Source organism: Zootermopsis nevadensis, unplaced genomic scaffold, assembly GCF_977971745.1.
Source record: "Zootermopsis nevadensis isolate Lab colony 2312 unplaced genomic scaffold, Znev_1.0 Znev_ptg000023l, whole genome shotgun sequence".
In the NCBI taxonomy this organism is placed as follows: Eukaryota; Metazoa; Arthropoda; class Insecta; order Blattodea; family Termopsidae; genus Zootermopsis; species Zootermopsis nevadensis.
This window is the reverse complement of record NW_028259155.1, coordinates 5574496-5600851: the sequence shown is the minus strand read 5'-3', so window position 1 is coordinate 5600851 and position 26356 is coordinate 5574496. Positions and strand designations below refer to the sequence as shown.

The 26356-nt window shown below is 36.2% G+C and overlaps 2 protein-coding genes across 6 annotated transcripts in view; one reads left to right on the top strand and one right to left on the bottom strand.

Moving 5' to 3' along the window:
- Positions 1-24643, top strand: part of LOC110840042 (uncharacterized) — a 36212-nt gene extending 11569 nt beyond the window's left edge. For 3 of the 5 annotated variants that reach the window (XM_087354397.1, XM_087354400.1, XM_087354396.1), the window contains exons 2-11: positions 2553-2758; positions 4058-4183; positions 6292-6555; positions 7252-8028; positions 9923-10257; positions 11051-11248; positions 12488-12689; positions 16329-16601; positions 16682-16951; positions 18364-24643. In XM_087354397.1, coding sequence (XP_087210523.1) covers positions 2553-2758; positions 4058-4183; positions 6292-6555; positions 7252-8028; positions 9923-10257; positions 11051-11248; positions 12488-12689; positions 16329-16601; positions 16682-16951; positions 18364-18537 — 2825 coding nt within the window. In that variant the 3' untranslated portion in view covers positions 18538-24643. Of the gene's footprint in view, positions 1-1778; positions 1948-2552; positions 2759-4057; positions 4184-6291; positions 6556-7251; positions 8029-9922; positions 10258-11050; positions 11249-12487; positions 12690-16328; positions 16602-16681; positions 16952-18363 lie in introns of all 5 variants that reach the window. The other 2 variants (XM_087354399.1, XM_087354398.1) reach the window with 2 other exon arrangements.
- On the bottom strand, positions 24636-26147 carry mRpS21 (mitochondrial ribosomal protein S21). Its single transcript, XM_022083416.2, has 3 exons — positions 25988-26147; positions 25507-25573; positions 24636-24863 (listed from the first exon to the last, which is right to left on the bottom strand). Exons 1-3 carry the CDS (start codon positions 26071-26073, stop codon positions 24747-24749), a joined length of 270 nt encoding a protein of 89 aa, XP_021939108.1. The 5' UTR covers positions 26074-26147; the 3' UTR covers positions 24636-24746.
- Between the last annotated feature and the right edge of the window lie 209 nt (positions 26148-26356).

Below are 26356 nucleotides of genomic sequence, written 5' to 3'. Positions count from 1 at the left end.
CAAGTACTTTAAATTATGGAACAAGTTTTTCGAGTTTTAATTGCAAGTGGTGGATCGATCACTGTCTCCAGATGGGGTTCGAGGATAGACTCGCTGTTCACGTAGGTCATTGCAGCCTTTGGGGAAAAGTGAAATGCCAAGTCCAGTGCCCCATCGATTTTCACGCCCACTTGCATGCTCCAAGTCTTGAAATCGATGTCTAAACGAGAATATATCGTATTGTGGCATGATATGAAGGAGGATATTCCTCCTCCCTAGTGACAGGGAAGCGTAGCAGGTCTGCTGGCTGGTGGTGTCTTCTGCGCATGTTCGCTGATTCGACACACTGACCTAGTAAAGCGGAGGTTACATAAGTGTGGTCATGTTCACTGTTTCTTTTCGACTCCTGCGCCGCGTGGTTATAAGTGAGGCCAATTCAAAAACACCTCATTTAATATGCTACGATTAAAACCCTGTGCTAGTGGGTGAATACTGTTGAAAAGGATTTGAACTGCATGCGTGCCGAGGTATTTCGCCTTTGCTAAATATCTAACCCGCAGTTTCTCTGGATACTTCTAAGCGTTTTCCAGTTGGAAATCACAACGTTACGTAGAACGAAAGTTTAATTGTGACTTCTTGATTTCTGGCTACAAGAAGGTATTAGGGCCTTTTGACTCAGGACATCATTTTTCTGATGGGAATCTAAATCGATGGTCTGTTAAAATAAAGTGATTAAAAGTATCAAATATGTGGGTTGAGGACATATTTTGTTCCCACACCACTCATATGTGATTCCTTCACCTTTTGTAATTATACTATTTCAGTCTTTCTAATCGAGTATCTATATTTTCAAGTGATTTTTTGGTTAGTACGTGTTTTTCTCAGGTTTTCTTTTTGTGTAACTCTGTTCCCTTCCACGAAATTCTGCCAATAATCTGTAAACTGTTGCTTCAGAAAGTTTTCTATAAGATTTCCTCTAAAACTTGCCCTTTAAAAAAGTGTTATCTTTTAATATTATTTGTCCAGTGCTGTATTGTCATGTTATTTTACAACACAGTACCATAGAACAGTGTCCTTTAGAAGCTAATAATTGCTCAACTGGTTAATAAATTCTCCCACTGTTAAGGAATCTGAAGGTTTGTTACCATGTTGTCAAGAAAGTGACACTGGTATGTGTCCACAGCCATCAAGTCTGTGTCCATATATCATTTTTATTTAAAATCTATTTTAATATATACTCTTATCTGCACCTAAGTCTCCCAAGATCTATCTTCCCTTCAGGCTTTCAAATTAAAATAATATGAAGATTTTAATTTACTCTGATTTGCATTTGAAATATTTTAAAATGGAAAGATAATCATCAGTATTAGTTATTGTGGAATTAAATATGTAAGGAGAAACATTTCATACATAAAAGATTTCATTTTCCGACATTTTGATTGAATATACTGCATCCATGTTCATACAGCAGAAATTATTAAAATAGATGGATAGATCTTCGCTGCGGGATAATCACAAATCTCACATTCTTTCTTACATATTTTCCTTTTCAATCAGTTCAGCCCTGATTCCTCAACATCATTGATCCTGCTACCAGGTCCTTCAGAATGTATATTAATTTCATCATCACCTTATGAACAGTGAGAGGAACACTATTACTACCACAGAAAACATGACAGATGTTCTGAAAGTAAGGTACATATGTAGACATTATGTTTATTACTACAGAACTATAACTGCTTGCATATATGCAGACATCATAACATTATTTTAGTATATTATGTTGATGCCCTTCGCAGACAGGTCCAGGTTGGCCAACTGCAATCATACCATCTCTGCTGCTCCAGTAAATGCTGTTTGAGGGTTCCAAAGAGATTCAAGTGTAATAGTGTCGAGTCAGGACTATGTGGAAGATGTTGCGACACCTCTTAACCATACTGTTGGAACCATTTTGGGGTCTGCCAAGTTGTATGTGGTTTCATATTGTCATGGAGCATGATAACGCATTCTCCCTTGTTTGAGTTTGTATTGATGTGTTGCCCTTTATATGCAGAAAGTGAATCACACTTCTGAACTATGTATTTGTCCAACTCTCCAGTCCTGCTGCCGTTTTGGTCGATATGAAATGCGCACATGCGAAGACCTAGCATGATGTTCTTACTTTTTCAAAGAAGCGTCAGTATCTCCTCAACATTTATCAGGAAACACTTCCGTTTGTGAACGTCCGTCGTGTGCTGTGCCTGTTCTTACCTTACTTTTGGAACGACCTTGATTTTGGGAAGGAATAGCAGAAATTAAGTTCAGATTTTTCCCACAGTCTGAAGAATCTTGTTTTTGTATACAAGAATGGAAATGTGAAGAATAGAATAAATGTTCTCACTTGTATTGGTTACTTACTTTCCCTCTGCATTTTTATTCTCATCTTTGCGAATTTAAAGAAATAAAACTCATATTGAACAGCTGATGATATCAGATAGTCTTATCTAAGCTGTGTCTTGGATTTCTTTGTGGATGGCTGAAATGTTTGCTTTCCATGACATTGTTTATTAGTCTGATATCGCTGTTTGTTACAGTCAAAGCAACTGGCGTGATTCTCCTTTTGGGAGTAGGCAGCTTGGTGTGTTACAAAATCTGCAACCACTACTGGCCTCGTTCTCGCCCTCCCTCTTCTCCTCATCCACGCAGACATCCGAAGGGTACTTTCGTGGTGAGCCGTGCTCAAGACGCTGAAGATCAGTTGCTGGAAAATTTGGACGATGAAGAGCTCAGTGAAGTTGAGGTTAGCGATGGAAGTCGTTGGATGGCAATGGCTAGATTTTAAATGTGTGAGATGGAACCCACGTGGCTCATTGGACTTTATATGAACTACATTATAATTTCAAAAATGAAAAATAGCACCTGTTATATATAGAAACAATCTGATTTGAAAATATAGAGTGATCCAAAAGCCATGTAACTCATATTAAAACATTTATTGATGGTTGCAGTTCAATACAATTTGATTGGGTTGATAGACACACAATACACACAAATCTGCAATACCAAGACATAACAATGAACGAGTCCATTGGATCAGATTCCAAGAGACAAAAGTAACAGCCGAAGTATCAGGTTACATTGATTGTCTGATTAAGGAGGCAGTAGAAATAAGATTACATCTGAATAATTTAATAGGGAAGAAGGTTTCAGATTTAGCATAAAATGTAATGCCCATCATCAGACTCTTACAGCTCTCTGGCGCAGTGGATGACAAACCCCAGGAACAGCAGGTTCGGCGGTAACATAAACTGATTGACAAATGGAAAATTATTCTGTGGGTTAAGTAATACACAGTCTGAGATCTAAAGTGGGATGAGTAACTGCGTAAATTGACTTCAGGCTCTGATAAACCAGCACATCAATCAGGAAGAGGCATTAAGATAGACTGGATTTTACATCAATAGCATGTGGTCACTTCACATTGATGCTGGTGATAGAGACGGAGCAGTTCTCGGAAAAATCCGTTTTTAATCCAGCTTTGGCATGGTTGATCACCCAACAGGATTTTAGTTTATAAGAACATTCATTGCCATGTTTTCCTCATATGAATGATTTTTGACATTTCAAGAAATATGTATTTATTCACAAATATGAATTTCATAGTCAATATTTAGCTTGTAAGATTTGATGTTTTCACAGCGGTGAGTATGAAGATTGCTGTCACTGGTTTCTTGCGCCGTGTAGTCTGGTAGATGTCCACCAACGTTTCAGAGGTCATACTGCCTCCGTCATCAGGGCCAAGGTCATCACCCTGATGACAGAGGCAGTATGACCTCTGAAACGTTGGTAAACTTCTACCAGACTACACAGCGCAACAACCCAGAAGACAAAAATCTTGAATATTTAGCTTGTGGTCTGGACTGGTTTTTTGGGTATTTTAAATTTTCTCTAGTGTATTGTTTTCTTTGTCACTGTTTTAAGGACTGTCTTGAACCTTGGTTGTTAATTATACGTCTGATATTAACCTGTAAATTTAAAGTCTGTTTTGTTCGTGTTACTAAGATATTTTACTGAGTTGAAGACAACGTTCTGCCTTCAGGGTCATTATTTTGGACCGAGTCCGGTACCGCAAGAAGGGGAGCATCCAAAAGTCAGCAATTGTTTCCCATGTTCGAGATCAGCATCTGGATCGATATACCCTAACAGCTCGACTTCACAGTCTGATGTAAGTCACAGTGTAAATTATTTGTCAAACATTCTTGGAACAGTGAAGCAAAACTGTTTTAATCCCGTTCGTCTTGTAGTGCAGGGAATCTAATGCTGACAAATGTCTATTGTAATTTTTTTTTTAATTTACCACTTTGTAAGTTTGTATAAGTTGTTCATTTTGTCATAATATATTATATAACTTAACATTACATAACACAACACATCCATTTTATTCATTTTATGGTACTTTGTGTCCTTTCAGATGTTTATATTATAAGAATTTGCACATCACTTTTTTATTTGATGATTATTAATAGCATAATGTGAGGCAGCTGGAATAGGTTTTTTTTATGTGTTTGTACATGACTGATAAACATCCGACAAAGCGCAGAGAAAGACATTGTTACAGCATTTTGAGAAGCACGGGGCATTCTGTTCCTTGTGTTTCTGGACCATAGTGCAGGAGTGAACACACACTGCTACTGCGTAACTCTGTGGCATATGGATGAAGCCATCCAGATGAAACACCCTGACTTGCTCAGAGAGAAAATAATCCCTTTCCGTGATAGTGCCCATACCTGTACTGGCCATGCCAAGACTCATGCCCTCTGTTATACCCATTTTCTACTCGGAAAATGGAGATTTTATTCCACTCCGTTACTTATCTGGTCATATTTTATATTTTCCCCGTTTCCTTCTATTTTTCATAATAATCCTGTTGTCTCACTGTCGTAGCAGAACTGTGGGTGGGTACTGCTGCGGGTGAGATGTGTTGGACTAAATATCCAAGTGCTTTACTCATTTATTCCAAAATATAATTGATCTGTGTCACAAGAGCGTAACTTGTAGCATTATGTAATTGCTATGACTGGATTCTGCCACTGACTGTTGACATATGCAAATAGAATTGCCTTGAAATACCGTTGTTAAATTTTGAGTCTGTTCAGATGAAATAAAACCTGCTTATAGTGGAATCCATAGAGACCTGAACATTTCTCCATTTTATACAGATACTCAGTTTACAGAGGTACTTACTTCCACACAGAAAATTTTTCAGTGCACATGTCACAACCCATACGAGGGTATTTATTGATGGTTGCAATTTTTTAGTTTGGTTGAATTAATAAATATAATATTGCTGTGATTATTTGAGAGCCCATGCAGGACATATCATGTTGTGACCTGCTTCTGACACCATCAGTTGTTTCTCGACAGTCGAAATGCAAGGATGTCTGTTTCACAAATGCAACAAGTGTTCATTGTCAACCACTACCTGCCATCATGTTCTTACTTAACTTGACAGAATGAGTTTCAAGATACGGTTCATGATTCTCGTGTGTCAAACAAATCAACAGTATGTCATTTTATTCTTTTCTCATTTAATTAATATTTAATTGCTAACATTCCATCTTTACATTGACAAATATTACCCCTAATATACCCATAGACCCCAAGAAATGTTCAGAATGATGTGAAGAGAACATTTAAAAGAAATTGTTTGTGAATATTGAGCTAAATTTATATCCTAGGAAACCAAATGCCTCAGAAGAAATTGTACAGTTGGCTAGACCTTTCATATTTTCATAGAGAAAAATCACATATTTATCTCCAGAAGGAAATTATGTAGCAGAATATTACCTTTTTGTTTATCAATATTAGCAGCAGAAATTATGACTAAAATGCTATGTTTTGAATCATTTTTATTACATAAGTTACATCTGTCTTAAATTTTGTGTTTGCAGGCATTGGGTAAATTCCCTTCATTTAGTGCCGTAAGGATCAAAACAAATTGCAATTATTTGTCATTGACATAAGATCTGCAAGCGAACTTGTTTCAAATTTGACAATAGTAACATTTGTAGGACACCAGGTAAAACTTTAGTATCTGAAATATATTTTATTTTTTATATTACATGGTTATTTGATTTACTGTTTTTATTTTTGTTGAAATCACAGTATATACATTAGAATTTTAATAACAGGCATTAACCGTGTTTCATTGAATGGCATGCAGTTTTAATTTTATTATTTTATTGAAAGCTAGGAAAGTAACATTCCAGTAAAATTTGTCATTGTCATTTATTTCTGTATCAGTATCTGATTGTTTGCTGTGAATGATTTCAGAGTGGTACATCTGGCGAAGATGAAGGACGTGATGCAGATGTTTCTGATGGGAGTCAAGGGGAGATGTCCCCAAAACATCTACATGTGTTACATCAGCATCAGAAACGCCATTTGCATAGGTGTGGAGACACAACACTGCAGTCAAAATCTCTGTCTTCGGACACAAGTACTAAAGGTTTCGTTAGGCAGCCACCAGATAAAGACTCGGGCTGGCTCTTTGGAAAAATCAGGAGAATCCTGACGTCCACACCAGGCAGGTTGCAGGTTTGTGTTTTATTGTCATCGATTCTGTAGCTGTTTCCCTTGCTTTCCCCTTCTCAGTGAAACGCTGTAATTTAATAATGGATATCAGAACATTGAGCTTTAGTAAAGGCAGATTAACCCCTTCCCTGCTTACTTTTTTCTGAAAATGTGATACAAATTTTTTTTTAATTTTCACATTTGAAATATACTCACAAAAATGACATTTACATAAAAAATATTTAATCATACCATACAAAATGTTGTTTATTTAATTGTAATTATTGTTATCCCAAGTTATCTCAGGTCACTTCCATTGTTTGCATTACTTCATATTGTTTCAAAAAATTAACATTTTCACTAAGAGCATGCAAATGACACTGCAGCTAGCAGGGAAACTTATGACTTGCAGTACAGAAGCGTAAAGGCCTATTTGCGGGTGATCTAGTATAGAAATATATAAATGCACGTCTCTTATGAAAGTATATCAGTCAATTTAATGATATCTAATGTCTGATATATACATTTTCTTCACGACCTTAATTAACTACATTTTGTAATAATGGGACAGAAGAAAAATATTGTCTCGTATTAATTCAAGTTAATACTTTTTGCAAATATCATCAACCTGAGATAACTTGAGATAATCAGGAATGTGGTTAATGAAGGTTGAGTTCTGAATTGTGTATAATTTTAAATGTGGTAAATTGACTCTTCCAGCTATCTGGAAGTGCACGGCTTAATCTAACGCCATCTCAAAGCAAGGCTGTAAGATTGCATTGTGCTGAAACAAAGAGATTTGGTTCTGAGTTGGGGCAAGATTGGAGAGAAGACTTTTACCTGAGTAGGGCTAGACGTTTGGCTCCCGAAGGTGCAGAAACGGAAACGGAACAGGAACATCACAGCTTTGTTCGAGATTGCAATGGTATTTCCTTGACGCAAAACTTGCCGTCTAGTACAAGCCTTATAAGAGATGAATCTTATGATTCCCTTGGATTTTCCAAACGGCTGCCTCGTGACGGTTCCTTTGACAGCACGTTCTCAGAGTTTAGTGTTGACTTTTTACCAGAGAGTTCTGTAGATGTTGACACTGGCACAATGATATGCTTGGAGAAACTCCAGCAGGAGATTGACCAGCTCAAAACCAATTGCCAAATGATGGATGAGGAGTTCGAGACCATCAAATGCAATCGGAACCTCCCAGGGATGTCCAGTCTCATGAAAGCAAACGCTTCCGACAGTAACTTTGGTTCTAGTGCTTTAGACTCCAACTTAGATGAAGAATCAGGGCATCAAGAGTCGAAGCAAGAGAAGGCTCGTGCCTGCTTTGCTGGCTTATACAGCCTTACTACCATAAAGAACAGTACATCATCTGAACTTTCAGATTCTTTTCCAGCGCCTGTGCAAGGTTTAGATGGACAAGGAAGCATCGGCTCTGCGGAATCTCTTGTCTGGGATTCCCCAAAGTTAGCAGCAAGTCCGGCCAAGAAATCACAGGTGAACGCGTTACACATTAAATCCCCCGTCTTACAAATGTCTGTTTCTGTATGATCAGTGTGCATTAGGTGCACAGTATATACAGTAGGGCCCCGCTTTTCGGCGATTCGCTAATACGGCGCTCAACAGCTGAGTCAGAGAAGTGCGTCCGGCGCCATTTTCTCGTCGCTGATTCAGTCTGTTTACAGCTTTTGTGCGCTCCGCGTCTCTCTGTATTTCTGGCAATTTTTTAAAGTTATTACAAACTGTATATTTATGTAATATTTTTGTGTTACTGCAGTGTAATTACAATGGCGTCTAAGGGTAGTAGCGATAAAAAGAGGAGTCGTAAGCCTCATACTTTAAATGCCAAGTTAGATATAATTAAACTTCGTGAACAAGGCATGTCTATGGCCGAGATAGGACGTAAGCTAAGCCTAGATCGCCAAACTGTTAGTGCCATCATGAACGCTAAGGAGAAAGTGTAAAATTAAATTAAAAGTGTCACACGAATGAACTCTAAAGTCATAAGAAAAAGAGATAGCCTTATTGCTGACATGGAAAAACTTTTAGTTGTGTGGATTGAAGATCAAACGAGCCACAATGTGTGTACTACTGATATTCATTTTACTTTCATATCGTTTTCTTAGGCCTAGCGCTATTGTGTACTTACTATATGATAGTGTAAACATCTTATTAGGCTTTGATATGCATTTGCAAGTGAAAAAAGGCAAAGATCCGCTTTACGGTGATTTTCGCTTTACGGCGGGGGTCTGGTCCCTAACCTGCCGTATAAGCGGTGCCCTACTGTACTATTTACTGCCATGTAATGATTGTTCCGTACAAATAAAATTTCAGTGTATATAGCAGAAAACTTATGACCTGTAGGCGTTTCTGTATATCTGTGCTCAGTTTTTTTACATCATACTGTAGATACTTATTATACCCTACCTTCTTTTACTGTTGAATCGAATATACCACAGATATGATCATATGCTAAAGAGAGTTGTATTTTATTTTGTAGAAACCAGGACTGTGGAGTCTGAGTCAGAAGCAATTTTAGGTGGAGTCTGAGTCAGTAAAAATGTACCGACTCCGATATAAAATCTTAAGAAAATACCGTTTTAACACTTTCGCTACCATGTCAGCCACCGCCGGCCTCACACTTGGGAAGATTCAATGGCACGTTGAGCCCCATGGTGCGGGAATAATGCTTTGTAACTTTGGCTCTTTTACCTAAAGAATACAAACTGTCTACAAATCAATCAATTTCTGCAATAACCATTAGACTTATATTTGAATATAGGTTATAAGTCTAAAAAGTAGCCTGATGATTCACGTGGTGATGATGAAATCTCTTGTGGTACCATTTACCATTTTAGTAGCTTTACCATTTTTAATACATACTGAGCTTTTATGAAGGAGTCAGAGGTTTTAGTACCGACTCCACAGCCTGGTAGAAACTGCTACAAAATATGTTTTAATTTATTTACAAGATGTACTTAATTTTTGCTGCTGTATTTAGTTAACTGTGTGGTGACGCTTTTGTGTAAGTGTGCAGGTATAAGGGCCAAGTCCATTGGAAACTATGAGTAGGCTCAATGATGTATTTACTTATAATGTAGGTGCTACAGCTGTCTTCTAACTCCTGCAGTTTTAACCCCTGGGGAAAGAGGCCCTGGTACACACACTGAATAGGTTGGTTGGTGGACATCATAGTTAATCTGGACTTAATGGTCAAGAGGAAAATTTATACCCCTGCCAGGAATTGAACCCCCAGCGATCCAATCCCTAACCTGTCACTATACTGATTGATATGTGCTATCTGTGTACAGTAAACAAAATTGAAATGAAATATAAATGAATCTTGAATTAACCAAGGCTTGAAAATTAACATTGTTCTATTCAATAACAGGTGAGTGTATCAAGTCCAGCAAAATATACATTGGGACGTTTTGTTTCGGAAGATAGTTTCTCGGTACCAGCAAGGAATTTGTTGTTGCAAAACGGTGATAAATCTAAACTGGCACCTACACCAAGTGAAGATGAACTGATGGCAAACTTGGAGTGGGATGAAGAGGACCTGATAAAGTATCCTGAAAGTGAAGATGGTGGTATTACAATGGTTGTTGAAAACACTCTTGAAATGGACCTGGAGGCAGAGTTGGGTCCCATTATTTGCGACATGTTCGATGGTCCACAGAGCATGACCTCAAGCCGCAGTTTCACAGCCAGTCCCAACACTGAAAGGTGTGTGAATAATAATTTAAGAGTTATTCAGGATCACATATATTTGATTTATAATTTACCATTCATATTATAAAGCTAACGCCGTTACAACTTTTGTTGTTAGTGAATTCTGGACTTTGTCCATCATCTGGTATTCTGAATAGAGTACAACATTTTGGAAACTGGATGTTTCCTTCCTCAGGTAAGAACGGTGGTGTAGCATGACTTTTTCGAGTGTTGCGAAAATCCCCAAGCAGAGAGGGTGTTTTCATGAAAATTTTATTGGTTGAATATTATATACATAATAAAAATACAGCTGTGCAGATTTTAGTTAGAAATTAATATAGTTAAGGAATGAAAGATGAAGGGAATATAAATTAAGGAAAATGATTAGCTTACCTTTCTTTATTACACTTCCATCCCATGCAGCATCCCCCCCCTCCAAGAATATAAGTTCCAAAGTTTGAGCTTTTTTCAAAACCTTGTAGTCTGTACCAAGTGTTAGAAAAGTGACAACCAATTCTTTTATTGTTTTGTCATTTTTGTGAAAAAGGGGTTGGCCTGCCTTTGTCAGTTGTTTCCCTGTTTGAAGTGGGATACATAAAAAAAATGACTGATTCTTCATCTTCCATGATTCACAACACACTCATACAACAGATGTTACATAATTAATATTCTGAGAATCACATTGCAGTACGCTACATCAAAAACCAGAACACATGCAAGTAGTGTGTTAGCAGTTGAGGTTTGGCTAACAACTTGAGGGACTAACATGATGAAGTGTTAGGTTACAATTTCTTCTTTCCATATGCAGGTATTCTAAACTGGAAAGCAGTAGTGGTTTCGAAAGTGGCAGTAAAATGTTGGACTCATGCACATCACAAATGGCAAATGATTTGGAGATGAAAGCCTGGCGATGCTGGAGTTCAGAAGAATCGGGTTGTGTGGATTGGGATGCAACAATGACAGCTGTTACTGTACGTGGAGAAAGTGGTCAGAATTTTACTGAACAGTGAGTTCTGTTATTGCATATTTTTAAGAGAAATATAATAAATAAAAATTAAAGGTTTATTTTAAACCTCGTGGAAGAGTACAGTGCAGCAGATATTTTACTACATCCCAAACCAGAAGCACTGTAAAGGTGAAAGCTATATTTTGGTTGGTTGGTCATGTTCCCTCATGGACCATTTGGCATGGTGGGGTACTGGCATTGATATGAAGATTATGTTTGCAAGAAGAAAGGAGTATACGAGGCTCGTCCACAAAGTTAGTTTCCCTGGGGCTGTTTACAGAAACAAAACACAATTTCATGGAAATATTTATTGCAACAGATACAGCAAGTGTCCAGCTATTTTTCAACATATTCGCCACCGGAATTGAGACATTTGTCATACCGTGGGACCAACTTTTGAATACCTGTGTCGTAGAAGTCTGCCGCCTGGGATTGGAACCACTGTGTGACAACCATCTCCGCCTCTCTGTCATTCTCAAAACGCTGACGCTGACTGGACAGGAATTTCTTGAGGTGTAGGAAAAGATGGAAATCACTGGGAGCGAGGTCCAGGCTGTAGGGTGGATGATTAAACACCTCCCAGCTGAACTCCTGCAGGAGACTTGCTGTCCGTCGAGCCGTGTGCGGCCTAGCGTTATCACTGACCGCACTTCACAGTCGGCGGGAGCTGGAATAAGAACCTCCATCTTCAACACCTGCAACGATGCTACTGTGAGAACGCGGGAAGTACCGTTAGTGCATGCGCCATGCTACGTCATTGCTCTATCACGTACGCACAGTCGCTTCGCGCAATATAAGGTTTGCTAGCTGTGGGACGAGTGGGAAACTTACTTTGTGGACGCGCCTCGTATTATGCATGTGTTGTTTATAGGAACAGTTGTATTACATTTTTCTTTCAGTTTGCCTGCAGGCAAATGGTGTGACAGTAGGATCTTACAGGGAACAATAATTTACCTCCTTTCCAGTCCTTTCTGTCCTAACTGCTTTAATAGATATTGAGAAACATACTGCCTTCATCTTCAGGGTTAAGTTAGGAGACTTAGGAAGTGGCTGATTTATGTAGGGTAGTGAGGAGGACAGACCAAGACAAGTGTGCTTTTAGTGTGTCTATAATGTTGGCTTTTTACTGGCATATATGCACATCCTTAAGGCTGGATTCAGGAATTTTTTTTGAATTTTTTAAGTAAATTAATTTCCATGTCTGGATTACATGAATTAGAGGAAGGAATAATTTTCCAGGTGTTGGAATGAAGCAGCTGTGACAACCCAGAGCAGCAGCAGCAGCCCAAGCGAACTGTCGACACCAGGCAGTGAAAATCCTCAGTCAGTTTCCGCGTCGGTACCCTCTGAATTAGAGAATGTTGGTCCGAAAGTGAATGTGTTGCAATATGCTATTCAGGAATGGCAGGGAAACACGAGGAAAGCAGAAACAATATTGCAGGTAATATTAAACAGCAAGATTTTAAGTAATTATTGCAGTCCAAAGTGCGGTAAAAATTCTTATATGAAAATATGATAGATTTTGATGACTCATGTCATTATAAACCTTCAGCCTTCTAACTCCACGAAGCAGAATTTTTCTTGTAAAGTTAATCAAAAAATTCCCGGGCTTTTACGAAAACCAGAACTTTGATGCAATGTTCACAAGAACCAGTGACTTATCCCTAATATTTGAACTTCAGCACATTTCCATTGAATTTGTTAGCTATCCATATGCAGGTAAACCTCAATTTCCGCCGATTCAGAATAACGCCACTTTTGAAACCAGCTAGTCAAAAAGTGAAAAACAATATATAATATATATTTATAATGTTTTGCAGTGTTTCTCGTTCTGATTTTTATACCAAATCGTAATTCTTACATCACTGATTTTGAATAAAAATTATAAATACAGTCACCTCTGCACTCATTGCTAAGTAGTTGCAAGATGATCTCCTAAAAATCCGCCAACATTGCACAACAGTCACGTGAGCACTGGTCACTCTTCACGGTGAGTCATTTGTGTTCAGCCTGATAAGTGAGTAAGGAAAAATGTGCTCAGTTCGCTTCTTGTTGACACATTGAATGTGCTGAAAACTGTGTGCTAAACATGTTTGTGTTGTTGTTCAACCACTGTTCTGCAGTAGCAACTGTTTTATATTTATAAATTGTAGAAGAGCCACCATGTCTGGTAAGAGAAGTGAATGTGTTGCTAAAAAGTTGTGTAGGTGTATTGCGTTAGAAGATAAGATGGACGTAATTCATAGAATAGAAGGTGGTGATACCCGTCGTAATGTGTGCAGAAGTACGAAGTTGTCTCCTTCCACTGTGACTACCATAAGTAAGTGCAACGCAAGTGAGTTATAGCAGAAGTAAATTTTCAGAAATAATGGAGAAATTACTGTTGCTATGGGTGGATGACATGAATTGAAAAAACATTCCCTTGACTGAAATTGCTCTCACGGATAAGGCGAAGTCAATTTTTGAGGAACTTAAGTCGTCAATGTTTGGGTGCCGGGAACGCATGTCATTGACTTCCCATTGATTTACATTATAAAAAGAGTTTCAATTTACGCTGGTTCGTCCAGGAACGTATCCCCGGCGTAAATCAAGGTTTACCTGTATGATGATTTTGCCTTGTGGTTTGGTAACAGAATATGTGCATATACTTCGTTTTCTCTGTGTTTACTTCTAAAAAAATGTTTGTACTGCCATCTAGTAGAGCCTTGCAACCATCATGACTTTTAATTCCCTTGCCATCGATGAAATGTAGGGGCCCTGTAACATTTGTTAATGTGTATTTTTAATAATGTGAATTAAGATGGAAGTGTAACAAAAATGAAGTACAGAAAATTTTCTAAGTCCAAAACCAAAACTGATGTGAGTGTACATAATTCCAGTCATTCAGAATGTCGGATTTTTCCACATGTGACTTTTCCACACTTTTTATTAATTGAAATTATTTATGACAAGATGTCTGTTAAGCAAAGACATCAATATGTATACCTGATTTGAAGGAAAGCACGAATTAATGCAATTGGCTTTTCCGATGTACGCGACTAGGTTCAACAGAGAAACGAAAGTGAAAACAGTACATTGCTTTGACGTCTGTAGTCGCTGGTAGCCCATTTGGTAGAATTTATGTAAAGATCACACATGTACATTGGAGTCCCAAGGTTTTTTTAATGCATATGTTGTAGCCACACCAATAATAATTTAAACTCTGCAGTTATATATTATTCGTTCAACTGTATGTTTAAAAATTTCCATGTGGAACTCATGCCGATAATTTTTTGAAGTGTATACCGAAATATGTAGATAGCGATATTCAAAAAAGAGAAGATGTAATTGTTATTTGTGTGTAAAGCATACACAGTCCAGTAATTTTGTTAACAAACAGAAAGTAATCGTCATTATTATCATTCATATTATCACTGTATTATTTGTGCTGCATTGGCGAGGCTAGAAGTGCAAGGGAAGCAGGTATTTAATTTATTTTTTCGTGATTTGTTGTTCGTTGTCATACTCGTAGGTATTCACGGCGGTGAGTCTGAAGATGGCTATCTTCTGGGTTGTTACGCCGTTCAGTATGATAGAAGTTTACTGACATTTCAGAGTTCTTTGATTGCCCTGATGATGAAGGTAGCAAGGACCTCTTCAATACTGGCATACTTCACCAGACTACACGGCCCTACAACCCAGAAGACAGCCATCTTAATTGTCATTCTTATTCGAAAGTTCCGTGTTCAAATCTGACAGTAGACAAACAATTTTATTTGCAAAAAACATATACTTTAGAAGTATTTCTGTTACATGAAACATACCATTTACTTATACAAGATATCAGTTAGTAGGTTAATCGTTAAAAGGGTTGTTTTCCATACCAGGCATCTTTAATGAGGTGTCCAGAATCCCTGGGCTTCAACCACAGATATCATTCGTCTCAGTATGGTCTCGGAGAATTGGGAATCGGTTCTGTTTCCATGTTAGATGACTGCTTTTGATAAAAATCTGTCATATATTGACAAGCAATCACCTGGAGATGACAGTAAAGCCGACTCAAGCAATGTATATGTCAGATATATCTCAAACAATTGACAGTGTCCGAGATAGTATTCCTATAATATGTCATTGTCACTAGTCTTTAGAGACTCATCATTGAATGTTATTGCATGAAATATCTATGTAAAATTTATACGAGATAATAAACTTAAATTATTTTATGAAATTGTATATGACGAACATTGTATGCACATAAATATTTTGTAAATGAAGTCACAGTTTTGAAATGAAATGAATTATCTTTCAGTATTCTTGATCAAGCTATTCTCTTTCTTAACTGTTCAACTTCTGTGATCTCAGTTTGTTCTAATGTACTGTCCCACAGATAAACCTAGTTGAAATTAGTTTTATAATATTTATTTTGGGGGTAAAGTTTCAGTTTGGTATTAAACTCTGGTTATAAAGTTATGATGCATTTTTCAAATTTATATGCAATGTTCCTCAACTCTTATATAAGAACTGCTTCATATCAACTCCTGTGTCATACTTGTAGCTTACAAATTCTTTTGGCATGTCATTGACTGGAAATCCATACTAAATGCTACAGATTCTTTCAAACGTATGATTAAATTACCTAGATTGATTGTCATATCAATAAATTATTTTGTTCATGGTTGTGAATTTATATTCCAAAGGGATTCAGAATGTGATGGGAGAGCATAATATAAGATACTGTCATTCTTTTTTGCATCATTCTCGTCTTCACATAATGTCTGATTTTCATTTTATGGTGATAATACTACTTTTATGTATATAACTTCAGTTTACCAGTGTTTTCTTAATTTTATATTTCAAAATATTAAAATATAAGTATAATTATATAGCTCGTTCATGTTAGATCTCTGTTATATGTTGTTGAAAGACTCACATTTGTGTTTTTGTTGAGACTTGCCTCAAACATTCAGACTTGACATGTGATAAATGTCAGCTTTGTAAATTACCTCTTTTCAAAGACATTACACCAGAAAAATAAGATGTCTTCAGTTATTAAATGTAGATTAACACAAGAAACAACATTTGTTGTTTGTGTATAATATAGGGCTATTCAGAGATTCCTTCACTGTTGGGTCTGCAACATTTACGCCGGATCCGAGGGGACAACTACTGCGGTGTACGTGCTGCCATCTTCCAGATCTTAGCTCAGGGACTTCATGTTCCTAGTGGTGAAAGAACTTTCCAGTATCTGTCCCAAGCCCTTAGCAATGAGGGCTGTAGGTGGTTGCAAGACTGGACGTTTGCTGGTCGCCTGCCGTACCAAGGCAACAACGTACTGCATGGCATGAAATGTTGTCTTCGCAACTTGGACAATGTGGTAAGAATCCACCAGAGTTATGAAAAGCTGAATGCTGTCTGATTGTGTAACATTTTATATCTATAACATCATTTGTACAGGCTTCTCTCTTGTCGTCGACAAACGGAGAACAAGAAGAAACGTTGGCTGCATTGCTCAATTCTGATCCTATGCTAGATCTGCATGTCATGGAGGCTGTGAAACTTCACATGCTGCATTGTGCTATGGAACTTCATAAAGAGAACAGTAGTGGATCTGACAATGTGCCTCTCTTTGCAATACTCATGTTTGCGCGAGATACTTCCGAGACACCTAAAGATCTCATGAACAACCATCTCCGTGAGGTTGGAAATTCTGGTGGTTTGGAGCAGGTAAGATTCTGTTTTCTATTATTTATTCGTTTATAGTTTATTTAACGATGACTTTTCAGTAGCTCAGACTATATAGCATGAACTGAGTGGATGGTAGTGAAAAATAAATTGATGTGGATGGAAGTGGTCACGTCCAAATTTAATATGTAATCCCGACATTTACCTGGAAGGACTGAGGAAAACTACGAAATGCCTCAGTCAGGATAGCTGGTCTCTGGGCCAAGATTTGAATACGATGCAGTACTGCCAACTACCCAGCCACAACATTTGGTTTTGCTCCTTGGAGTTACTTAAGTCCATAATAAACAGATTGATGCTAGGAATTGTCCTGTATTCTAATGAAAGTGAGTAGTGTACTGAGCCAGCATGTCATAGTAAGGGAAGTAACTATTAAGTTTTACTTTTGTAAGTATCATTGTTTGTGCTTGTAATAAAATGCCATGTATTTACAGGTCTAGATGTTAAATTTTATTTGTCATTCATGAGTATTAATTTGATAGCTGCAATTCTGTGTATCTGTAATAACCTTTGGGTATTATTTCTTTTTTCCATTTGCAATAAACCAATGTATAGGATTGGGAAAAAGTGAGTTTTAATATACATTATGCTTAGGTTGGTGCATAGAATAGGCTAATCTTTGCATGTTTGTTGCATTTAAACAGTTTTAATTGTTAAATGATTTCATTTGCTTGCATCACAGCATGAACCCACTCCTTTTGTATTTACTTACATAGTAGACATATATATAGTTTTTATAAAATTTGAAGTAGATGTTTTGAAGTTTTGTTGTTGCTCAGTTGAATTTTGTAATCATTTTTTAATTTATGTTCTTTCCATTTTGAATACATGGGAAGCTTATGGAATTGTGCTAGAATCATAAAAGAGTTACAAGACTTTTAATGTCCTTCATGACCCTTATGGGAAAATGTGACTTAAAATGCTGGTTAGAAAACTTTCAGTATTTCTACACAATGTTTTAATACTACTAGCTTTTAAGGTCTTCAGTTCTCACTTAAATGCCCAAATAATACGTTATATTTAATTATTTTACACAGTAGCAAGAGATTCTAGCAAAATATATGGTACCAGTAATATTTTTATTACTTTCACAAATTAAGTTTTTCATTACTGACACTGGAATTAGTAAATGATACCAGATTTATTTATTTATTTTGCAGTTTAATAGCTCAAACTATGTAGCATTTAATGGTAGGATGATAAACATGATGAATTGGAAGGGATATGAAAGGAAGCAGTTATTGTTTAATTTGAAATACTAACCCAACATTTACCTGGAGAGACTAAGGAAAACCACAAAAAAACCTATCAGGATGACAGGTCTGTAGGCAATGCCTAGCGTTACAGTGGTAAATTATTGAAACCAGTAGAGGTAAAAGCCAATGTATTTGCAGATAGAGATGTTTCTCCTGGGACACACACTGGGAGTGACACTACGAGTCATACGACCCGCGGCCTTTGGGACTGAGGAATTCATGTGCTCATACCCTGATTTGAATGAAGGGAACTGGCCTCAGGTTTTTCTTATCGCAGAAGATGATCGACACTACAACGTATTGGTTGACTGAAGCATTTCGTGTTGTCATTGAGTGCAATCACAAGAACTTACTTGAAAGCCAGACAACAGTATGCCAGATTGTCCCATGCTGGGAGCACAGGTAGCATTTAAACCATTCTAAAGAACTAATTGCGAATGTGTCTATTTGGTATTATGCTGGTTTCTAGATCACTTAATATTGCACATAATGTTGATGAGTACAGCCATTAAATTGTAGAAATCACTATATTATGTACAGTATTTTGTCAGTTACCAGACATCCTATGAACATAGGGTATGTTTGTTATGTAATGTAGTGCAACAGAAATTTTAATTCTGTAGTAGGTCAGCACTAAACATGGTGAGATTCAGATCTTGTGCCATATTGGAAGAATACATTCTGCGTTGAACAAATGGAATCCTGAGAACAACTCATGAGCGCTATGAGATATGCTTTAATTCCTCAAGCAATATGTTGTCACATTTTTATTGTGATAGAATTTCCTAATCGAACATTTGCTGCCAAATGCACCAATATTAATTTAGTGATTAATTTGTAGGCATCTGCTTGTATTAATATTTCAAGGCGATCAGGTTGATTCACTCTCAGTTACATTTGTCGTTTACATGATCTTGTTGCACTCAAACATATAAAACATTTTATAATTATGTACAGTATTTTACATAGATTTACAGTATTTATTTTCATTGGACAAGAGTATGTTTGTGTGATTTTAGCAGTGAGAATGAGATGGTTGTGTTTAAATTTTTCTCTTACCCCATTTGTTTCTCTACTTATATTTACTTAAGTAGCTTAACTGTAAGTATGTTGTATACAAGTATTTTATCTTTTTGGAAAAATTTTTAAGAATTTTTAATAAATATATTTTAGGTATCCAAAATTAATTGATTCATAGGGATGTATTTGTAAACAAGTTTTATGTTGTTTTAGTTCTTTCATATCAGCATTATTGTTGTTTTAGAAGGAATTGGCTCAACGGACTGCATCGCCTTATGGTTATCCAGAATTGTGCCTGTCTCTGTGTGTCACAACATTCAGTTGTTTGTAAACCATCTGGCGACTGCATTGTGCACCTCATCTGACCACCTCAATATCTATCTATATCATGACTTTCCTCATCCATCATTTTGTTATCACTGCTCGTAGGACATTCAAAAGTACAATTTTTATATCATGCAGAATAGCACAACTTCCACATCAAATTTCATCCAAATCATCCAGTGGTTCTTGAGTTTAGTCAACTATGTGGACATTACCGGCCCGTGTGGTCTCATTATACACTTCATGCAAAGAACATAATATAGAAGATCAAGCAAACTTCCAATTAAATTAGAACAAGCTAAGATTCAGAAATACAGTATGTGCCTGAAAGGCCACAACTCGGACTGGAATAATATTAAATTTTGTTAGTACTGCGTCTATAGAAGTTTCAATTCAGCATGCTGTCAGGATAGTCACATTGTATGTGCAAAGAATGCAAATGTGATCAAGATACAGAAATAAAATATGGATAACAGTATTCCTGTGCACAGATGATAAATTGGAATAGCATGGCATGTCATTACAAATTGCCGATGATAAAACCAAAATTGAAATCTCCCTCTTCTCCCTGGAGGTGTATACATGCACTGCCTTACCCATTTCTACAAAAATAAGGATTACCAAACAAGGGAGCAACTCTTTCAATACTTGAAACATCTTGGAAAACCTCTTAAGAGTCATGCTTTAACCAAAGGTTATGTCCCCAACAGCGTCACGATCCTGCCAACCCTCTTCACTCATTCCTGAAGACATGCATTACGCAATGGATAGACGTTGCAAAACGGCAGCTTAGCTTCGGGCCCTAATAGCTCACGTAGCTGTTATACCCCAGCCAACATGGCTGCCACAACTGTATCACATGGGTTTACCAGATCACATGCACTGCCCTTTACCAGCTTTCATGAAAAAATTCCATATTTTGCATTAACTTCCAGCACCCCTATGCATATGTCCCGCAACACATACTATTAAATTATGCATACCATAATTACCAGTAATGCTACCAAACAGTATTCGACATTAACATAATTTACAAACTTAGAACTACACTACGTAGTACATTTCTTTTCTTTTAATTGGTGCATGGAACAGATTTCATTTGCGTAATTTCATTTTTTTTAAATGACACTGAACACACTTCTATAATTTAAACAACATTTTATTGTAGTGTTAATAGCAACAAATTACTGTAAGTGCATGCATCTTATGATACTTTAGCTCCTAAACTAACAGGGAATTTTTACTTTGTTTCTTGATCCATATTTGTTTTAAAAGTCAAATTAAATGATATTCAGACAGCTTGCAGCAACTGATATTTAGGGCCATTAATCTGTTAGTAATTTAAATTAATTCTTACTGTTAATCAGTGAAGCTGCAAATTATTTGAATAACAGAAACATATTTTGACATTCAAAATAATATAATATTATTAAACAAATGACATATGACATTTGAAGTCTGAAGCTTTCAAATCATTTCTATAAATTGCAACAGAGCTGACATTAATATCAGACTTTAGGTTCAAATCCTAATTTTAATAAATGACAATAAGAAATAATCATATCACATAAACAGCAATATTAACAAATGAGTGTAATATTATAAACTGGGTTTTGAATCCATACTGTACTGATTAATGAAGGAACATATTGGCAAAGAATTAACTGTGATTGATTCATCAAGACATACCTAATGATACGATTAAAACAATGATGATTGTAATATTGATGAAAAACAGATTTTCCCATTGTGCAAGCTACCTTCTAGGATGTAATATTTGTCATCATGAATTATGAGGAATTATTGTTTTTGCTTCAAAGGGTAAGTTGTTGGCATTCTGATCATTTGTTTTACTTAGTGCCTGTCATGAAGTTACATATGTAAGAGCTTCAACATTTGAAGTATTTATCTCTTGTTCCTCTCCAAAAATATAATAGTGAAACTGTACAAACTGACTATAATAAAATATATACTTGTTTTGTGCATGAAACATAACATGCATGATGCAGAACATAATCTATTTTTAATGTAATGGAGTGAGTAAGAATATAATATTTGTACTTTTGCTCACAAAATATATATTGCGTGTACATACAGGATATTACGTTTGATTGCTTAATTGGTTCTGTGTTCTTACAGTTGTTATTAATATATTACTGTATTTTTGCACAAATTTATCGAAAAAACAGAAAGATCAGTGCTGATGACAAAGTGCAGAGATCAGTGAATGAACGTTTAAATTCTTCTGTTATCAAAACTTAGTTGAAAAATACATATAACCTGACTACTCAGAATTGGAAGTGTGTATAATGGCAGCAAATCCACCAGTGACAAGTGCATGACGAAATGATGCAACTAATGTGTGTTTGAATGATTCATAGTAGATTTACTTGCTTCCCAGTATTGTATACAAAATGTAACTTGAATGTAATGTGTATATGTTATCATAAAAGCCCGAATGTTGGTGAAACCTAGGATTTACCAGACAAACCTAGGTTTTACCAAACAGTGTAGGTAAAAGTCTGAAAAAAGAACTATTCACGTCTTATTTCGGGGTTTTACCATTCACTGTTGGTAAAACCCCATTTTTGGGGTTTAGAAACATACATTCCTTATCTTCGTTGCATTTTTAAAAAGTTAAACAGAAATAAAAATAATAGATAAAAACATTGCAAGAAATAGAAAAATTGTGAAATAAAAAATGAGACGTTTCAATCATCAAAGTATTTTTTTTTTTTTTTTTCACTGCTGTTTCAAGACTTACCTGTTGCAACAAGGTTAGCTATTATGACATTTGAAATTTCATAACACAACAGACAATTTTCACAAGCACTTTTTTGCTAACCTAACCTAACCTTTTTACTACCTGCTTATGGTAAATCCTAGCATTTACCAACACCCATTGGTATGACCCCAAAATAAGATTCGAATAGTTATTTTTTCGGCCTTTTACCAACAAAACCTAGGTTTGTCTGGTAAATCCTAGGTCTCACCAATATTCAGGCTTTTACAGTAACATATATACATTACAGTCTGTTGTTAGTAATATATTATCGAGTGCCTCCTGAAATGAAGATTTATGATATTTACCTATTTATGTGATAAGTGCAGTTTCCAAAGTATATGAAAATGATAAGGGAAAACTAGTGAGATTAACACGTGAAACTTGTTGTGCTTATCAGTTATTTTATTCAATTAATTTACTATTTACCCAGCAGTTACTGTGAACGGGTCATTCCATGTCAAATCAACAAATGCATGTTGCATCACTGTCTTGATGTGTGACTTAATATGAAGTATGCCAGTACTGAACTTCACAGTATTATAGGTTCTCAAGAAGTATATACATAAAAATGTCACGCGATATTTTTACACAGAAGTAATTCTGGAACCTTTTATTAGATTATTTTACCCTGAACTTGTAAATTTATGAGAATACTTTTAGGGCATATTTATTTGATTGCCATTGTTAGCCAGTTTTAGTATGTATTTTAGTTACCACAAAATTACATCATTTTCATAAGCTAGCAAAAATAGACATTTATGATATCGTATACCTCAGAATTTTTGTAAGATTCAACTATGAACCTGTTCAAGAGTACAATTAATTCTTCTCAGGCTACCAGCCATATCAGGTGTTTCTTGCGGTTAAACCACCTGACATGGCTGGTAGCCGAAGAAGAATTCATTATACTTAGTCCCTGTGAAAGCTTCAGGCAGTCCTCAGATAATTGAGGTGAAATAGGATATAATTCGGTTATAATGCAAAAAAGTCCTTTTACCTACCTCATTTAATTTGGTCTGTCAGCTTACACATGCTTGTTACTGCTACATGACAAGCATGTGTGAGCTGACATGTGGCTACTTACCAGTCATGAGAATTGCTCTATCTGTCACTGCCTACTCTTTGTATGCTACTATCATATATATATATCAAGCTCATTCTGAAATAATTCTTTTAGTATTTGTGCACCAACACATACATACAGTTTTCATTGCTTTACACACATATCAATTCCTCCACCCAAGAAAATTTATTTATTATATTACCACAGTTACTGTGTTGTTATTGATCTGTGACATAAACAGGGTGTCTGAAAAGTTGGAATCTATTTTAGGAAGCAATGATTGGTGGTCAGAACTTCGCACCCTGGCAACATTGTTGCCGGTGCCTGACATTTGGGGCCACAACCTGGAATCCTGCAAAACAAGGCTGATGTGTTCACGTTTTGTATTAGAGATACTTTTTTAGTATTTCAAAGTAGAGGTAGGAGTGCAATGCTAAATTTTGAGTGTATTATTTTCTGTACATCAATACATCTTTGGTATAAATAATACCTGGGTAGATGAGATATGAAAATGGACCATTTTCACTGTGTAATGAAACTGTATCTTATTTCACTTCAATTATATGTGAAGTGCCTGAACCTACAACTTAACAACAGCGCTCTTGAGAGTCAAAATGTGCATGTTCACTCCGAAGAGACTACTCGTCTTGCATACAGAGTTGTACAGAATTTGGTGATATTGAGTGTAACTATTTTTCTGATATTTTTTGAGGTGGAATGATCCTACAATTATTTATGTTCCAGATGTTTCTAGTGCCTTCATTTACAGACAGTCATTAATAAACATGTGTACTCCACATAAATCTTGGTATTTTAGTTTGTACCAGTGTATATCAAATCACATGCAGATATCATGCCAGTGGAGATGACTATAATCATCAGAAATATAACTGATTTAATTCTGGGAAGAAACATTTAACAAAATCAAATCAGTGTGGGGCAGAATAATTTCTTTAACTTGTAAATTGTACGTCACTGGATTGTAGCTCAGTACTGTAAGTTGTTTTGATACATACCCAGATTTATCAAATTGAGTTTTGGCCAAAGGAACCTTGCTATTTTGTACAGGTTTATATTTATGCTATTTCTTGATAATTCATGAGAAATTATTTTTCCCCTTTGCTAAATTCTTAAGTTATTAGAAGAGTGAACAGAGTTGTGTAAATGGAGTAGTGTGGACTTGTAGTTACAGTGAATGTAACAATAAAACTGTTTAAATAAGAGAACATATTACTTTTTTTAATTGTTATGAATGTAAATTATACATTACTAAAGTATATAACACTGTTTAAGGAACCAAGTCTTTCATAATATTGAATTGTTTTACTCTTAAGAGCATCCTGGAAAAGGGTCTGTTCTGTTTTTTCTCAAAACAAACTGTATTTTGCGATCCATATCTTCATTATAGATGGCTTTACACTTCTCGAAATTGACCCTGCGACGTGTCTGGAATTGAGAAGTTGCATTATAATTTTCCACTTTGGTATACCATTTAGTCACTTTGTATCTTAATATTACTAAATTAATTTAACTTTATGCAAAGTTAAAGTATTTGGGAATGATGGTAACAAAATTACGTTCACAAAGAAATGAAGGGCAGATTAAATTCAGGGAATGCTTGCTATCATTCAGTCCAAAATCTTTTGTCTTCTTGTCTCATTAAAAAATTAAAGGTTAAAATATACAAACTTGGTCTCTTGCGAGGGAGGAACATAGATTGAGGGTCTTCGAGAACAGTGTTGAGAAGGTTATTTGGACCTAAGAGAGAGGAAGACAGATCATGGAGAAAATTTCATAGTGATGAGATTCATGGTCTGTACTCCTCACCTGATATTGTCAGGGTGATTAAATGGAGGAAGACGAGGTGGGTGGGACATACAGTATGCATGGGGGAGGGGTGTTTACAAGTTATTGGTTGGGAGGCCTGAAGAGAGAAGACCACTGACCACTGGAAAGACCAAGGTGTAGGCAGGAGGATGACATTAAGATGGACCTTAGGGAGATATGCATTTGTATGAGAATTGTCACAGTCAAAATTAGAATTTATTCTGTTTATCATGATTCCTTCACCTGCTTCTTTTTGCATTACCTGATGTGGTTTCTCGTAGTAACGTGTTCGCCGATATTGGTCGAATATGCCTTCCTTGCCTAAAATCCTGTTAAAAGAAATAGATATTACTTCCAACAGAAAAACCAAAATCTGTACTTGATATGTTATACCTGTAGTAATGAAACTGAGCATTAACTGGTGGAAGAATTATGAAAAATAGTTACTTAACAGCCAGAGATTTATGCTCAATTCTCAGTAGTGGTGAAGTCCTCCTGGTAACCTTATCACTTCATAGTCTGTCTAGTATCAGGCTATGCGGGGATTGCTTAGAATATTAACTACATAAATTGTACATTAAAGGATGGTCATGGTAACAACAGCGATGCCACGCAAATCCTGGGAAAATACCTTAAAACAGGTAATGTTATTTTCCCTGTTTTTCAATAGTCCTAAAATGAATTCAACTTATTCTGCCGGAAGTGGGAAAGAATATATAGGTATTCATAGTTTTAAACGTTACCTATTTAACAGTCTAGTGGCTTCTTCTACATTTCCATTTCTAACCAAAACTGTGCGCGCAATAAAATATTGATGTCGTAAACCCATTTTACTGGGTGCACATAACCTCCACGGTTTTCTGTAACATGGATTACTGTATAGTAATTAGTATTATCTATGGTATGTATCATTCTCTGTGCTTTCAGTGTTGTCATCAGTCCACGTTGGACTTCTCTTAGTAGGAGGTAAACTTCCCCACACACGCAGCCAGTGGATTACATTACCATTAGTCAAATTTTGAAATCTTTTTCAGACAGATGTAATGTTTAAAAGATTTAAAGTTTCCACAGCGGTGAGGATTATAATACTGTTCTTCTGCAAGTGCCGTGTA

Bases quoted from the DNA above. Each gene is read 5' to 3' on its own strand.
- mRpS21 (XM_022083416.2), bottom strand. From the start codon at position 26,073: ATGGGTTTACGACATCAATATTTTATTGCGCGCACAGTTTTGGTTAGA. The intron at 25,574-25,987 runs GTAACGTTTAAA...TTCTTTTAACAG, and splicing joins GCCACTAGACTGTTAAATAG to GATTTTAGGCAAGGAAGGCA. The intron at 24,864-25,506 runs GTAATGCAAAAA...TCTCAATTCCAG, and splicing joins ACTACGAGAAACCACATCAG to ACACGTCGCAGGGTCAATTT.